The following is a 16687-nucleotide window of genomic DNA, read 5'->3' as shown; positions in this document are numbered from 1 at the left end:
TTAAAGACATCACTACTTATGTTAAAGCCACGGGAAAAGGAGGGGAGGAGTGGCGGAAGTGGAGAGCCTGGAGGTTTCAGAGACTAGAACTGGTGCTGAGTTTCCTTCATCTACAGGGAACATCATAGTGATCAGGATAACAAGATTTGATAATAAATAAGAAGAGTTTCAGAGGTAACGCAAACTTGGAAAAAGAAAACAAATGTATAAAGACTCAAAGGAAACAAGAGAGTTCTGTTTATTTGCATCTCCCTAGGAGTAAAAAGTGATTTTTAAATGCCTGAAGCACTGCCCACGTATCCCAGCTCACAGACATTGCATCTACAAAAATAATCTCTCAGTTGTATAAATATGCAGCACTTTAAAAGTAGTTATTTATCGTCATTTCAGAAACATTTTTTTCTCCTTGGACCTTAGAGCTCCGCACTTTTTGCATTTGTTAGATGTTTTAGAGCTCCATGAGAGGCCCAGACAGTCAAGTTCTTCATTGGGTTCTGGACAAAAGCTCCCAACCATGGTCACATTGATTCAGCCTCTTTCAGGGGACTGAGATGGCCTCAACCCCCGCCCCACAGACACAAGGCCAAGGAGAGGGGTGCATTTATATCAGCCACGGGTCACTCTGCCAATTGCAGCCACCTAACAATCTGCATCTAGAGCTGGGGACACGAAGGCATCCACGAGGACACATTATTTTCAAATTAAAGATCATAAAAGCACAAATCTACAAGGTGTATTAAACACATACAATTACAACAGCAAGTGAAAGACCCAAAATCAGATTGTCTTCATTCCAATATTGACACAAACCCTATTTAATAAGGTAGCTGCTTTTAAAGCCATCACAGGACCTCTAGCCTCCTGTTTTTAGACTTTCCCAGTGACTCTAGAGCACTGCCTGCCCAGAGCTGTTTCCACTTGCCTCAGGGCGACTGCTGAGACCTAATGATTCAATTACCCAATCACAGGATATGAATGACTGCAAATCGTCCTGCCCTAATGGATTATGAAGATAATCAGTGCTGGAAACAGGCATATAAAGTGATTAAAAAAAATAAAACCCTAAAGTCAGAATGGCACTTCTGAAATTCATTTGGGGAGATTATTAAAAAATACTTCAAGTCCTTTATACTGGCCTGGAGGGAGAAACAGAACATTAAAAACGTCATAAAAAATAAACCTAGACAAGAACAAAATCAACAATAAACAAGTAAGAAACAGAACTACAAAGTTAGGTCGGGAAGCAAAAGGTTTTAGAGCCAGATAAGGAGAAGAGAGAGAAACAATTCACAAAATTTGCCGTCACTGGCGGGGGATGAGGGGAATTAAATACATATTCAAGTCTTTCCAAAGGTCTTTTGGAGACAACTGAAATCATTTAAAATCTCTGTGGCCATTCTGGTCCACATCAGGAGACGGTGTCTTTGAGCTTGGAGACGATTTTCTTGTCTTTCACTCTTCGGTTCTGAAACCAAATGGTCACTTGTCTCTCAGATAGGTTCGTGGCAGCCGAGATCCGCCGCCGCTTGTCCTTGTTAATGAACTTGTTAATGGCATACTCGTTCTCCAGTTCTTTGAGCTGCAGTTTGGTGTAGGGCACCCTCTTCTTCCTCCCCCGACGGTAGACACACATGTCTGGCTGATTTAGAGCTACATCCCCTGGTATAAAAAACAGCACGGGAAAAATTAGACTGCGGTGTATGGAGCACCAGCTCCGGGGGAGTGTGTGCGTACGTTTGGAGGGGGTACAGGGAGTATAGAGAGCCAGGCTGTTTACACTTTATTATTTATACAGATATATTATTTAAACGTATTAGAGAAAGATTATTTACACTTCAAAGTCAAGGCCAATTTGATGGATCATCTTGGTTTCTCCAACCGGCATTTTAACAAGCCTGCAAGTTTATGGCGTGGTTAGTGGGGACGCTCATAAGGACAGTTTCTGCAAGTGCCGGTTGCGCACAAACATATACAGATATAGAAAAAAATCCAGGCTGTTTGTTCAAGCTTTGATTTCTTGTGCTCCTGTGTTTGGAGGTGTGAGCTCTTAGAAGCTTTAGTGGTCACTCTGGGGCAGTAACGTTCTTGAAAAGTGGGGCCCAACTTTGTGACACCTCTTTGGGGAGGAGGGGCCGAGGCCTGAGCAAAGGGCATGCAAAGACCCTCAACTTTAGAAGAAAAACAGGCCTGTGCCTGCACACAAGACGAAAAGGGTTGTGAGAGGTAGTTTAAATCAAAGGAGGAATTTACAGATTTCACCTGAAGTCGACAAACTGTTGCACTGGGTTAACCCTGGTTGGGCGAGGACGACAGGAGCCCACCCCTAAGCAGGGGCATGCACTCCTAGTCTTGTCTTTTCCTTCTCTCCTTCCCGCCCCTTCTTCCCTCCCTCCCCACTTCCCTTCTTCCCTCCCCCTTTTTCCAACGTCCCTACCTGGAAAAGATGATTTCCAAAAGTGGGAGCCCTGTGGCTGGTCCTTGGCACAGTACACCTGGCTGTTCCACCCGTTAGCCAGTGTCCAGGACTGGTAGCCCTCCATGGAGATGTACGCCTCGTGCCGAGGCTCCCCGGAGCCGAAGGTGGACACCATGTCGATGTAGCCAGGCACGTGCTGGTAGGGGCTCGTGTAGCCCTGGTAGAAGGACACTTCCTTGGCCCGCGCGGGCACCTCGTTGGCCGGTACGCTACTGCTTGCCAGACCCGACACGTCCATGTACTTCTCCACCGGGAAGCCCCCCAGCGAGGCGTGCGGCGACGACTTGAGAGCGTTTTGCTGTAAGCCCACGCCGTGCGACATGCGGCAGCTATAGTAGCCGTTGCCGAAGTGGTAGCCGTAGCCCAGGGTCGGGGCGCCCGGCGGCGCTGCAGCGGCTGCGCCGGGCGCCGGGCACTCTTTGGCCGAGGGAGCCTCGGGGCGCGCTGCGACCACAGCCGAAGATGACGACGACGAGGCGGAGCCCGCGCGCTCAGAGGTCCCCGGGTAGGCGAAGCCAGAGGCCGCCGCGGCCGCCGCTGCCGCCGCCGCCGCCGCCGCGGCCGCACGCCCGGAGTGTGTCCCGGCGAACACTGGCGCTGAGAGGAAGCCGCGACACTGGCCCGGCGCCGCCGCCGCCACGGAGGAGGAGGACGAGGAGGAGGCCGGGGCCGCCCCCGCGGCCCCGCCGTCCGCCCGCAGCCCGTCCATGTCCCAGCTCCCGGGGCGGCTCATGGCCCGGCCTGGCCCGGCCCTGGCCCTGGCCCCGGCCCCGCGCAGGACACCATGGCGCGGCGCGCCTCCTCCCTCCTCTCCTTTCTCTCTCGGTCTCTCGCTCCCGCCCTCTTCCTCTCGCCCTCTCTCCCTCCGCGAGCCTCCCGCCTCCCGCCCGCCCGCCCTCCAACAGGTTAGCTCATCGCGGGACGTTTATAAAAACGAAGTTCAGGTTGGGAGGGGGCCTGGGCCGGTCGGGGGGCCGCCTCCCTCCCCGAGGGCTCCCGCTCCAGGCTGTGCCATTGGCTGCGCGGGGCCACGTGGGGGTGGGGGCGCGGGAGAGCCTGGCTCCTGGCCTGGGCCCCGCCAGACCCACCCACCCCGGCCCCCACCCCTCCCCAGCCCCCACCCCTCCTCTGCCCCTTGCGCAGCCCACCTCCCCTTCCCGCCCTCCCCCGGACCCAGGCGTTTGCGCCGCAGCCACCCCCACGAGCTGATTGCGCGACCGCCCATCCTAGGCCCTGTCTGCGACTGAGGCGGGCGCCGAGGCCTGCGCCTTGTCTCGGCCACGGCTGCTTTTGCCACCTCTCCTCGGCTCCCCGAGCTGCACAACTACGTGAAGGCGAAGGACAGAGATGGTTAGAATGAGGTGAAAACAGACCGATTTTTGATCCTGTTGCTTAATCCCTCGGATTAGCTGACCTAGACTCCAAACCCGGAGGAGCTAATCTTCCTTACCTTGCTACGGGGCCAAGGCATTTCACGCATGTTATTCCAGGGGATCCTCCGAATTAAGACAAATTGGAGCAGATCTTTCCTATCCCCACACGCTGTCCGTTGGAAAATGCCCACGAAGTGACCGTGGGGCCGGGCGCGGAGACTTACGAGTAAATCAAGCAGACGAAAAGACCTGGCTTGGGAGCGGCGAACCTGACGGTATGCCCCAGCGAGAAAAGTCCAGATGCCTGGTCCACGCTATTCGCCTCTACACTCCTCCTGAGCTGGGCTCCCCAGCCCTGGCGCAGCCTCCGCGGCCCGCAGAAGGACCGAATGGAGTGGGCCGAGAGAAAGCCACTCCGCCGCCGCCACGAAACTACTGCGCTTCTCCTGCAGCCGACCGGCCCCTTGCATTTTGCAGCCACCACCCACCCCCGCCTGTTACTCACACCAATTAATTGAAAACTTCACTTTCCCAGGGACCTTTGTTTCGCTTTCTTTTCCAAGCTAACTACAGAGAACTGAGAGAGGCAAATTAAGAAGGCGGTTTTTCCAAGCAAAGTTGGGGCTTATGAGAATAGCAGCCGAGAGCAACCAGCAACCGAGTCTGACTTCGAGGGGGTAGAATGGGCTCCAGGAAGCCCGCCAGGGTGTCAGGGATCACAGCCCTGGCCCCTCCTCATCCCTTCCTGCCATTCCTCAGCCATAGAGCCCCAGCCCACCATCCTCCATCTTAGCCATTAATGGGGGGCTCGTGTGAGTCCTGAGGTGAATTTAAGGCTCCAACTTAGAAGCAACATTACATTCAATGAGCCGAGGGTGCTGGGGTGGCTCTGGCAGCCCTCAGAGCAAGCCCATTTGGTTCTGTAGTATCAACTCCCCAGGCCAGCCCATCTCCAAGAAAATTGCTCTCCTGAGCCTGTGATTCCTGAGGCCAGCTAGTCACCTACCCCGCTGTTCCTCGACCCAAGACAGGAGCTGGATGGGGCAAGTAGAAGAGCCAGGGAGACCCTCTTGTCTGGCCTGGCATTGCAGGGTGGGCTGCTGGTGTTGAGAGTGTTGACACGCAAAATGCAGTAACCATAAAAGGCTCAAATAAAGGGGAAAGTTATGAGAGGGGCACTGGAAAGGAAAAGCAGGAGAATTTGACCTTTTTGAAGTCCTAGACGTGTTCATGATCAAATTTGAGATGGCGGGGGGGGGGGGGGGGGGCGAATGGCTAAGCTGGTGAGAACAATTTTGGCTACTTGAGAGAAGATAACAAAAGTTAGTAAGGAGAGCTGGATTGGCATTTTAAAAACACCAGTCAGGGACAGGTGACAAAGTTGCTTACTTTTTGGAAGAGTTGGGCTGGGTCCTCTTTACCCAACAATTTTGGTACCAAACGAATCATGGGATGCCGCCCTGAAATGCTCTTATTTTTCATTTCCCTTTCTTTTTCTCAGAAGGAGAAAACATGGAGATACTTTTAAATTTTTTTCTGTGACCTCAAAAAACAAATTCATTGAAATATTTCTAAGACATAACTGGAACCAACGAACTTTCAGTCTGTTAAAACTAAATGTCTCTCTGATTTTGTGCCCTGAAACTTCTGTGCCATTTTCTATCTGATAAATATATTTTAATGACCGATGTGATAAAAAAAATGAACAAAGTGAAATTAAGATAGGAAGAAAGAACTTGTCAAGTTTTGCTGATTTCTGACAGCCCTTCACTTTTGGCTTAGTTTTCCGTGCAGCAAATTAAGTTGTGCAGGACTGGAAGAAAGTCTGAATTAGTGCTCTGGTTGAAAGGCACTTCTCAATGGTGGCCCTGCCCTTCAGTAGGCTTGTGGGACTATCATAGGGCTTGGGGTTTCTCTGCCCATCCTAGTGAGTGTTCAGAGACCAGGGAGGGTTTGCACAATAAGGAGCATTGCCTCTTGCTATCCTGTGGCTTAACCTGCTTCCAGCTCACCCTTCAGGGTTCTGGCCCTGGGGGAAGGGATTCCCCTAAGGAAAGAGGCTCTGACTGGACCCTGTGAGGGTCCCTAAACCCAGCACCCTAGGGCAACAGCTGTTATTGAATCATAGGGCTGTGTTTAAGTACCAGGCAGTCAGGGCTGCTTTGTTTATGAACTAAGACGACACACCAAGGGTGGTAGGTATGGGAGGAATTTTCAAGCTGAATTTGCAGAAACATTTCATTTAGCTTGTATATCCTGTGTCCAAGCTGATTTCAGGTTTAAACTGAATGGGAATAATTTTATTTAACTGGCCAGGAGCACAGACTTGTGTTTGTGTGTGGGTGTGTTATGTTGGGGCTTTAACAACAGAAATGGTCTTTGTTAAATGAGAATCTTTTGCAACCGGAAATTTCTCCAAACGTTGATGTGTTATTCAGTGAAACCAGTTTTGTCACCTTTCTTGGTTTTGGTAGAAACTCAGGATAGCCCTCATTGCCCAAAGTCTCTACCGGAGAGAGAATCAGATCAGCTCTGCCTGTCCCATTACTTGCTCTTCTCCCTGCTTTCCCAGCCCGAGCACTCTTTTTGGGAATCAGTGTTCTCCAAGTCACATTCTCTCCTTTCCTCCTGGCAGATGATCTTTCCAATCATGTCCCTGTCCTGGGTTCTGGAATGGGTAGATGCAGGATGCGATTTAGATTTATTGAAGAATATAAGTTCCTCTGCTTGCCAAGACAGCAATGAGCTCAATTAACCACATAATCGTTGGCCATTAGGGCCAGGACAACAATCGCAGGGTGCTATCAGAGGGGGGTCCCGGGGACTCCTTTGAAAGTGTTTTCCTTGATTGCCGCACCAGGAAGTGCAGGATACCCTCCTAATTAACTTGTAAGAAGCCAAAAATTCAGTGTAGAAATAAAGTCTTAATTCCAAAGTAAAGTCTTAGATCGAGCGGAACTGGCTGGATAGTGTTCTTAACCAAGACTGTGTGCTGCCAACTTTGGAGTTAATTTTCCCTCTGGAGGCAATACCCAGTTTCACTCAGGCTGGAGATATCAAAAGGATTAAAAAAACAAACCCAGGGTGAAGAAAGGGGTCTCCAGGAAAGCCAGACGGTGGAATCGGGAGTTTGGGCACTTTCTATGTCTGAGATGTAGTCCGTTTGGATTTAACAACACAATTAGGCTTTATTAAATGTAAATTGTTTGCAACAACAACAACAAAAACCTCTCTCCAAACCCGAAGTGCTATTTGGCAAAACCAGGTTTGCCTCCCGCAGGGCAGCGGGCCCTTGTTTGGGATGGAGAGAACGCCTCCAATCCTGGCGGGAATTAAACACAGCGAGGGGCTTCTCTCTCCGAGAAGTCCTGATCTCACCGCGAAGGCGGCGCCGGAGGGTGGGCCCAGAGCCGGAGGACCAGCTAACTTGTTGCTTTTTTCCCAAAACAAAAGCTGGGACCGCCAACAATTGTCTGCTGTTTTGTCGGACATCTCCAGGTGTGACATTGTCCTCGAGACATACTTCTCTAGCAATATCATTGTTAACTAAGGTCCACTAAGTGCTCACTCTGTCCGCCCTTCGAGATGAAAGAAAACAAATGTCTCTCTCTCTCTCCTGCAGAGCCCTCTGTCTCTGGGGAGTCCGCGTGTGGTCACGGGCAGGGCGAAGGGATGAAGGTCAGGGAAATGCCTAACCGCGCAGGGGCAGGCGGGGCGGGCGGCGAAGGGAGGGAGGCGGAGCGGCCAGGGCTCAGGCTTCGCTTCCCCGCTGGGCGGCGCGCAGTTCCCCAAGCCTGGCGCTAGATGTCCCTGCAAGTTCTCCTGTCACGTCTGAGGGCGCACGAGCTTCAGGCAAGCAGCGGGTCTGGGTAGCCCAGAGTCCAGGGAGAAAGTACCCCTCCCATTCCCCACTTCCCAACCCCCACTCCCTACCCATGGCCATCCCTGGTGGGGCGCAGGATTGCAGGAGGAAGGAGAAGGAGAAATAGAAGCAGCCAGAGAGGCCCAGAAGAGACAGAGCGCGCGACGCCCGCCAGCCGGGGGATGGCAGCAAAAAGTTGCCAGTACTGAGTCAGCCTGGAGTCGCCAAATCTGCATCTCCCCTTATAAACCGAAACCTCCGAGCCGTGGGGACATCACTTACCCTAAAGAAAATGTGCCCGGGGTGGGCAGTCCGGGCTCTAGCCGTCCTGCTGTCCCACCACACCCAGCGGCCCCAGTCCTTGAGCGAGCTTCTGTCCCGACGCGGGCCCGGGCGGTTTTGGCCCCAGGGCCCCGGAACCGTTGGCGCGAAAATGGGAGCCAGACCTCGTGGACGCGCGTCTCCGCCGCAACTCCGGGTTTACCGGCGCCCCTCCTCCCCGGCGGCCTGGACAAATTTTTATTACCTTCAGTCGAAGGCCAAAAGTGTTTATCACTTCACCTCGGAGGACCCGCCGCTGCTCAGAAACAAATATTTAGTCTGGAGGCCTAACAACAACAACAAATTAGGCCTCTTTCATGTAATTTCTCCTATAGAGCAGAAAGTGCTTTTCAGTCCATTTGGAGAAAATCCTTCCCGCACCCTCACCCCCAATGCATCTTAAAAATTCCTGCCAAACCACGCGGGCATGGATTGGATTCTTGTCTTTTTGAAGGAGTCTTGTATCTTGGTATTGGTTAGGAGGCCTTCATGGCCCCGAGGCTGCGTCTAAAGCCGGGGACATTTTCACAGGCCTGTTCCCAGCCTTCGCCTGAGCATTCTGGGAGAGGTGCACCATTTGGGTATTTCATTAATAATCACCAGCAGAACCGTGTTGATCTCACTACCCTTATCCAGGCTCAAAGTTGTTGAGGTAGGCCCATATTTAAAGAAGACATATGCAAAATGAGAAAATCAACTAAAAATGCTGCCTAAAGCTTTAAATATATTACAGCGTGGATATTATCAGAGACAAGTTTAAAATCCTGAGCAAGTCCTCCAACCTCCCTACGTGGAAGGTGTCCCACCTCTGAAAAAGGGATAATAGAACCCATCTCTGGAGTTGCTGTGAGCTTTAGAGGAGATAATATATGTAAAAAGCACTTGTAATTTCAGAGCAAAAGCTACATATGTTGGTCAATATACTACCAGTAGGTGTAGAATCTGAATAAAGAGGCATTAAATATTGTAATGGAATGTTCACTGTCTCCCGTGAAACACTGTCTGCTAACTTCAGTTTAGTGAAAAATTATAGGAGTCTTTTACTGTGAGTAGTTTCCCTGACATGGTCTTGAATATACGTAATAAACATGCTAGAATACGCAATATCAATGTTATTTAAAAGGCGCAAAATAGTTTTCAAAACCACTAATGAATAAAGGTGTCGCCGAGAAATGGTGTTTTCCCTTCTTCAACAGACTAAGGTCGGGTTTGGCGCAGGCTTTGGGACCAGAGGCGCGGTGTCCCAGATGAAGGGAGGAAGTGAGAGACCCACCGGCTGCAAGGAGAAAGGAATCGCCGTTTGCGCTCCAGCCCCCAGCGGCGGCTTCTGCGACTGAAAGCTGCTCACAGCCGCCGAAACCGCGAGGAAAACAGACGGGGGCGCCAAACGACAGCAATAAAGACATCTGCGACTTCCGCCCGGTCGCGCCTCCGCCGGGTTCCTTCTCCCGCCAGGGCCTTGGCCCCCCACAGAGCGGGTCCTGGACCGAGGTGTCCTATTCAGTCCCCAAAGCAAGAGGGACTGGCGGGGGGTACCCTTCCCAGGTTTCTGGGACAGCGATTGCCTTTCGCTGGGCGCGGCCTGCCAGGAGTGGCGGAGCTGGGCTCCCTGACTGTGGAGCAGGGAAGGAGAGGTGGGGGCATCCACAAAGCTGAGCTCTGAGCGCATTAATGGCCAGAAAGCCGGCGCGAGGAGGGCTCATAGTGCTTGGAGTAGGATGGCCTCTGGGGCAGGGGCAGAGGTGGACGCCAGGTCAAGTCCTCCTCCGGGTTCCCGACGCCCACTCTGTGTCCCCTCTCTCACCTCCCCAGCCACTGCGTGCCTATCCAGCTTTCCATTTCTCACTTTGGGCAAAAATTCCGTTTATTACTTTAAAGAGGTGGAATTGATTTTCTAAGCAAAGCTCGCATTGTTGAAATAAGTTGGCGCCGATGGGAACAGGAGAGAAACTTTTGGCATTGACTATGTGTATAAATGTATATAAATACACTTCACACCTCGCCTCCCCTTACATTCCTGACGCGCCCCCAGCGGGTCCAAGGTTAAAAGGAAAGCGCCAACAGAGAGATGGGCAAATAGATCACGGGTTTGCCCCTTACATACCCCGATGTGCTGGGTGTGGCAGCAGGGAGGAAAGGGGGGGCTTGGGTTGGGGTCTGGGTTGGCGCTGAGGCGGGGATGCAGGACCCGCGCCCAGCGCCCAGATTGCCAGGGTCTGTCGGCTGCTTCGGAAGCTCGCAGGCCGGACCTCAGCGTCCTGTCCCTCTCCTCTCCTGTCCCCGCTGGTGGCCGAGGATCTCGCCCCTTGGGCTGCTGGCGGCCGGCCGGCACAGTGCATTGGGGGTCTGGGCAGGGTGGGGCGCAAGCGCGGGAGGAGACGCGCAACGGCCTTGGGTGAAGATTGATCTTCTTTAAAATGGTTGCCACCGGCGTCATTATGACCATCAAAGTTATCGCCAAGAGCCTCAGCCGCCAAGCTCAGGCCGCGAAGAAGAGCAGCAGCAAGGCTGGTCCGCGACTCTCCACGCCCGAACACAGCACGGGGACTACCCGGGGCGGCAGGTAAGAGGCTGGGGCTGGGGCTGGGGCTGGGGTGGGGGAGGGCGTAGGGAAGGAGGGAAGGGAGAAGGGCAGAGTCGGGAAGGGAGGGCAGCGGGATGGTAGGGGAAGGAGGCTAAGTCTCTTCTTTCCTCCCTTGACCTCGAAGCCGGCAACTTTGCCATGAATAATTCGATTTGAGGAGGGAGGGGGAAAGCTGGCAACGTAAAAAGTGGATTTGGGGCAGCCCATATGGCGCTGTAAATCGCGACTGTGTTTAAAGTTAGCTGTCGAATTCTGCTATGAAATCGTCCAGCCGAGTTCATTTCCCCCAGGGAAAATGCATAGGCGAGAAGCCTATTCATCAGCAGGATTATAGAAGTAGAAAATCCGGGACTTCAAGTTCAGAACTCACTCTGCAAACGGTGTTAAAAAATCAGAGAGGACCTAATGATTTCCGTTTGGAGGCACGGGCCCAACACACCTCCCCAGCCACGTAGCAGTAAAGTGCTTTCAAAACTCTGAGATATTTCTCTCTCTCTCTCTCTCTCTGCTGGACTGGGAGGAGAGCAGCCAGGCTGAGGCAAAGAAGTGGGGGAGAGAGAGAACTCGGCGTTCTATTTGTTAAATAAAATACATACTTGGTTCTGAAATTCGAAAGATAAGTAATTCAGACAGGAGCGCAAGGTCTTCTCCTTACGCAACTCTCCCTACATCCTCCCCCTTGTCCCCCCCCACCCCCTCCCGCTTGTAAATGTAAAAAAAAACCAACTTCCCGACGACCTACTCTGGAAAATCAAAGCATTATCTATTATTTAACACGTATCTGTGTCCGAGGAAAAATGAGGAAGGCGCTGCATGATTAGGACCTAAGGGGCAACCCAGCAAACTGAGAGCGTAATGATGCCCCTAAATGAAGGGGGAAATGTGCCGCGGCGCGCTCTATTAATCAGACTGTCAATTTCACCCCCGAGGCCAAACCCCCGGGCGAGCAGAACCGGCTCTGAGCGGGCAAAGGACCGGAGCCTTCCTCCTCACTTCTTGTCTCTTCTCGCCTCCTACCTGGATCTATTTGTCTGCTCTGAAGCCGCCTTCATTACCCACTGACAGGAGCGTGTATTTATTTGCTTATAAACCTGTTACAATAAATGATTATTCGAACGGCGTCATTCGTACCTTAATGACGAGCGAGCGCTACTTTTTGATGAATGACATCTCGGGCTCGGAAGGATGTATGGGTCATTTTGACCAGTCATTCCCTCGCTCTGGCATCCCACAATTTTTCCGCCTCCTTCCAAAAGAGATAATAATATTTAGAGGCGCTCGCTGGGGCTGAATGAGAATTAGCCGTAGGCGCAGCCCATCATTAGGACGGGACGGCCGGGCCACTGTGACATTTTTTAGAAAGCTGAGATGATGGAAAGAATAAGAAAAGAGATGATTCTGATGGAGAGAGGGCTGCACAGCCCCACGGCCGGCAAGAGGTTCTCCAATTTGTCGGACTCGGCTGGCAATGCTGTACTCGAGGCCCTGGAAAATTCGCAGCACCCGGCTCGCCTCAGCCCGCGCCTGCCGTCCGCCCCACTGCACGGCGCTCTGGGAGACCTCCCTGCCAAGGGCAAATTCGAAATAGACACTTTGTTCAACCTGCAGCATCCCGGCAGCGAAAGCACCGTCTCCTCCGAAATCTCCTCCGCCACCGAGGGCCGCAAAAAGCCGGGCCATTATTCAGAGGCGGCCGCCGAAACGGACATGAGCAGCGACGTGGAGGTGGGCTGCTCGGCGCTGCGCTCCCCCGGCGGCCTCGGCGCCGCGCCGCTCAAGGAAAACAATGGCAAAGGTAATGGTGCCTCCGGCGCCGGCGCCGCGTTCTCCAGTCCCTTCCTCCCTGTTCCTCCGCGGCCCCTGCCGGCCCTTCCTGGTGCCTTTGCCCCTCTCAGACCCTCCGAAAGCAAGCTGCACCCAGCTGGCTCAGGCGGGGGCGGGACGCAGGCGTGGGACCGTGCCCCCTGCTTCTGCTCCTTGAGCCTCCCAGCGAGGCGCAGGCCTGGGGCTCCAGGCCCGGCCAGCCGCCTACCCTCCCTCTTGAGTCCTAGAAAACGTTTCCGCGCGCCGGTCTAAAAGCCCGTGCGAGCCGACCGCCCCTAACCAGCCGCTGAGTCGCGCTAGGGGAAGGGCTCCCTGGCAGCCGCTCTGAACTCCGCTGCCTCCAAGCCTCCAAGGCCAACTGGATGGGGCATTCTGAGTAAGTTGTAGGGAGCCTCTCTGGGCGCCTCTGGGAGACCCGCTTGGGTCAGCAGGAGAAAGCGGGTTGAAAGTAGTGTCCACTCCCTTAAGGTTCCTGTTTGAGCTGCTGCTGTCTTTGGAATCAAAATATTTTTAACCAAACCCAAAAGACTGTCGAAGCTTAGAAGCCGTACAGAAAGCCGCCCTGCCGTCTCCAGACCATGGCGAATCCAGAACTTCCCAAACGGCGCCTGGATATAGACATTTTCCCTTGGCCAATTTTCCTCCTGAGTTGAAATTTTCCAATTATTGGGGGAAAAAAAAACCCCTCCCTAATTGAGTTCCTATTATTTGGTTATGAAGGGCTCCCCAAACTTTATTGATTCCATTAACGGCAGCAATTTGTAAGCATGACAGACCCCATCAATTCAGGCAGCACCTCGCCTTCCTCTCGCGGCTTCCCCCATCCGCGCGCAGCCCCAGCGTGAGGATGTTGGCCCAACAGTGACTCCTGCTCTGTCGGCCGTTTGTTTGCCAGGGTACGCGGAGAGCAGCTCGGCCGGGGGCACGACGACATCTGCGTCGGGCTCCGGCCTCGGCAGCCTGCATGGAGGCGGCGGCGGCGGGAGCGCGGCGCTGGGCGGCTCCAGCTCTGGCGCGGATCAGGTGCGGCGCTACCGCACGGCGTTCACCCGCGAGCAGATCGCGCGCCTGGAGAAGGAGTTTTACCGGGAGAACTATGTGTCGCGGCCCCGCCGGTGCGAGCTGGCCGCTGCGCTCAACCTGCCCGAAACCACCATCAAGGTATTGATTCCAGCGCGAGCCTGTTCTAGCTTCCCCCGAGACGTCTGGGTTGATTTTTGTTTTTCCTTTCTCCTTTCTGGGTGGTTAGATTTAGCTGAGGGCCTGGAAACCCGTGGGGGAGAGTCATCAAAGAAACTGGCATATTTATTTCTCAGCTGCCAAATTCGACGTGTTGGCCGGCCTGGCTGACCTGGAAAGGCCTCGGAATGGCGGAGCCTACGCCGCAAACGCGCGCCTCTGCTACATTCTGTCCGGCACCTGTCCAGGTGCCCTCGCCCATCTCCATCGCCCACTTTCCCCTCAGCGGCGAAGCCGGCTGGTCTTCGCTCCTCTGGCTCGAACCAGAGGTGAAACTTTGCATTTGCTCTTGATCTTGAGAGATTTATTTTTCACATAAGTCGTTACACCACGGAGAAAAGGATACTGTATTTTAAAAATCGATTGCGTTGAGAAAGTAGTTTCCTAAACATTTTCCTCCTGGGCAACGAGAAAAAAAGCAGCCTCCTGGGGGGAAAACGCAACGAAATCGTCCTTATTTATATATCTTTAGGTGGTTAATTTTATTATACGTCGGGAAGAGAGAACCAGGAGGTTGGGCGACTTGGTGAACACTTGACGGAGGATCCCACACCCTAGAAAAAGCAAAGAGGAAACTCCACGCGATAGGGGAGGGGTGTGGAAGTCTCCCTTCGGTTTGGTCAGGCTTTCTTTAATTTGGAGTTGTGACGAATGATGTCTTCATTAGATACTGTGTTGGGAGGGGTTGAAAAGTCCCCTTTCCAGTTTAAGAGGATATTGCTCCCGCCACTTATTTGAGGCAAACGATTCCAACAAAATCAGCCCTCAATATCAAAATCGGACCCGTGCCCCTCAGGGCAGGTCCCTGCAGCCAGAGGACTCAAGACCTCGCGCAGCGACCTTTTAGAAAAGCTGTGGCGGCAGCCTCTCTTAAAGGCGGCCTAGAATCCCCGCGCAAATCCTGGGATTGCGAGACGGATGCTCAGCGAGGCCGGGCACCAGTGGGTGGCGGGAAGGAGAGGAAAGGTTGGGTTGGGACGAGAAAACGCAGCAGAAAGTAAGGGAGCAGAAGCCCCAGGAGCTGCCGAGGTCAGATACAGGGGAGAAGACTCTTTTCGCTGAGAAGGGTGTGCCCACGCGGTCCACACGGCCGCCCATACTATCCCAGCTGGGAGAACAGAGGGGACCCGGGGCTAGGCCGGGTCTGAGGGGAGTAGGCCAGGCCCTTCGGAGGTCCGGGAGGGGCGAGGAGGCCCAGGGCGGGGCTGGGGTCACTGGGAGCTCCCTAACTCGGTCCACGGCGCGCCTCCCCCCGCAGGTGTGGTTCCAGAACCGGCGCATGAAGGACAAGCGGCAGCGCCTGGCCATGTCATGGCCGCACCCGGCCGACCCCAGCTTCTACACCTACATGATGACGCACGCGGCCGCCACCGGAAGCCTGCCCTACCCCTTCCACTCGCACGTGCCGCTGCACTACTACCCGCACGTGGGCGTCACAGCTGCGGCCGCGGCCGCTGCGGCCTCTGGCGCAGCGGCCGCGGCCTCCTCGCCCTTCGCCACTTCCATCCGCCCGCTGGACACCTTCCGTGCCCTCTCGCACCCCTACTCGCGGCCCGAGCTGCTGTGCAGCTTCCGCCACCCGGGCCTCTACCAGACGCCCGCGGCCGCAGCGGGGCTCAACAGTGCGGCCTCGGCCGCGGCAGCTGCGGCCGCTGCGGCTGCTGCGGCCTCCTCGGCCGCCGCGGCCGGGGCGCCCCCCAGCGGTGGCTCCGCGCCCTGCTCGTGCCTCAGTTGCCACAGCAGTCAGTCGGCGGCGGCGGCCGCAGCAGCAGCCGCGGCGGCCCTGGGCTCCCGGGGGGGAGGCGGCGGCGGCGGCGGCGGCGGCGGGGGCGGCGCGGGGGCCGCCGGGGGCTCGGACTTCGGCTGCAGCACCGCGGCGCCGCGCTCGGAGAGCGGCTTCCTGCCCTACTCAGCCGCGGTGCTTAGCAAGACCGCCGTGAGCCCGCCGGACCAGAGGGACGAGGCGCCGCTCACCAGATAACTACGTCGCCGCCGCCAGGGGGCCATGCCCGCCGCTCGGAGGGTGCCCGGGAGTCCCCTAAGCGCCCCCCGCGCTCTCTGTGCGCCCACGTGCCCTCTGCGCGCTGCCCGCTGCGAAGTTTGTCGCCAGGGGGCGCCCCGGAGCGCGAGGCCGAAGGGAACCGGTCCCCATTTGGGGGGCGCGACGGCCCGGCGGGCGTCTCACCAAATTTTCTATTTTTGTATTTACTACCCAGCCTCCTCCCTTCCTCAAAGTATGTTTCCCGCCGCCCAGGCCCCACTTCCCGCCTCTGTCCTGAGCTCTTGGTCTCCCCGAAGACAATCCCCCCGCCCCCAAACTGGTCTTCTGGGGTCTCCGGCCCTGGGGTGACAAGGCTGAAGCACGTGGCCAGAAGCAACGGAGAACCACAACAAAGAGCGGGGACTGGTGTGCGCTATGCTTTGTGCGGGAGGAAGAGTCACCCCTGAGGTTCCTGCTGCTCTTTTTCTTCCATCCTTTCTTTTCTTTAAACGAGGGTGAGGGGAGGTGGCCATTTTTCTCTCAGCCTGAGCTTGTTAGGGGCCCTCTCCGAGGAGGGCGGGAGAATGGAGGTTTGAGGAGGAGGTCAGGGAGCAGACGGAGAGCGCGGGCGGCCGCGGGTGTTGGTGAGAGTGTTTCTGTGCGCGCGCGAGGCCGGTGGGTCTGCGGCCGCCGTCGCCGGGAAGGACGAAGCCGAGGTGGGAAGAGGCGGCCGTCTCGCCTCCTCTCTCTCGGCGCACCACCGTTCTCTCTTTTGATCTTTGGTTTGGGACGCCGTCTTGCGTGTCTTATGCAAAAAGTAATGGCTAATGAGGTTGCCACAGCCAGGCCAGGAAAGGAAAGGGAAACGGAGGGAAGGGGAGGGCGAGATTGACAGACCGCTGTAGTATTGGGAGAAGCGTTTTCGGCTGTTTTTTCCAACTACCGGGTTCCGCTGCATCTGGGAAATACTTGAATCTCTAGATAAATGATATTATCCTGAAGAATTTCCTTAGACACTTTTCTAAGT

At 54.9% G+C, this 16687-nt stretch overlaps 2 protein-coding genes across 2 annotated transcripts in view; one reads left to right on the top strand and one right to left on the bottom strand.

The window, feature by feature from the left end:
- Nucleotides 1–207: 207 nt before the first annotated feature.
- On the bottom strand, nt 208–3312 carry HOXD13 (homeobox D13). Its single transcript, XM_008533055.2, has 2 exons — nt 2435–3312; nt 208–1659 (listed from the first exon to the last, which is right to left on the bottom strand). The coding sequence occupies exons 1-2, from the start codon at nt 3207–3209 to the stop codon at nt 1409–1411; spliced, it is 1026 nt and encodes a 341-aa protein (XP_008531277.2). The 5' UTR covers nt 3210–3312; the 3' UTR covers nt 208–1408.
- Nucleotides 3313–3573: 261 nt separating this feature from the next.
- EVX2 (even-skipped homeobox 2) overlaps nt 3574–16687 on the top strand; it is a 14724-nt gene continuing 1610 nt past the window's right edge. Inside the window, exons 1-4 of the mRNA XM_070580257.1 lie at nt 3574–10595; nt 11546–12411; nt 13336–13601; nt 14938–16687. The exon at nt 14938–16687 is cut by the window's right edge and continues 1610 nt beyond it. Coding sequence (XP_070436358.1) covers nt 11985–12411; nt 13336–13601; nt 14938–15660 — 1416 coding nt within the window. The 5' untranslated portion in view covers nt 3574–10595; nt 11546–11984 and the 3' untranslated portion in view covers nt 15661–16687. The remainder of the gene's footprint in view (nt 10596–11545; nt 12412–13335; nt 13602–14937) is intronic.

The sequence above is a fragment of the Equus przewalskii genome, chromosome 17 (genome assembly GCF_037783145.1).
Source record: "Equus przewalskii isolate Varuska chromosome 17, EquPr2, whole genome shotgun sequence".
Lineage (NCBI taxonomy): Eukaryota > Metazoa > Chordata > Mammalia > Perissodactyla > Equidae > Equus > Equus przewalskii.
The sequence above is the reverse complement of the archived record's forward strand: the minus strand, read 5'-3'. Positions and strand labels throughout refer to the sequence as shown.

What these genes read in the sequence shown, in the direction of transcription:
- HOXD13 (XM_008533055.2), bottom strand. Translation starts at nt 3,209, where the DNA reads ATGAGCCGCCCCGGGAGCTGGGACATGGACGGGCTGCGGGCGGACGGC. An exon ending in TTGGAAATCATCTTTTCCAG is followed by an intron (nt 1,660 to 2,434) that starts GTAGGGACGTTG and finishes TTTTTATACCAG; the next exon opens with GGGATGTAGCTCTAAATCAG.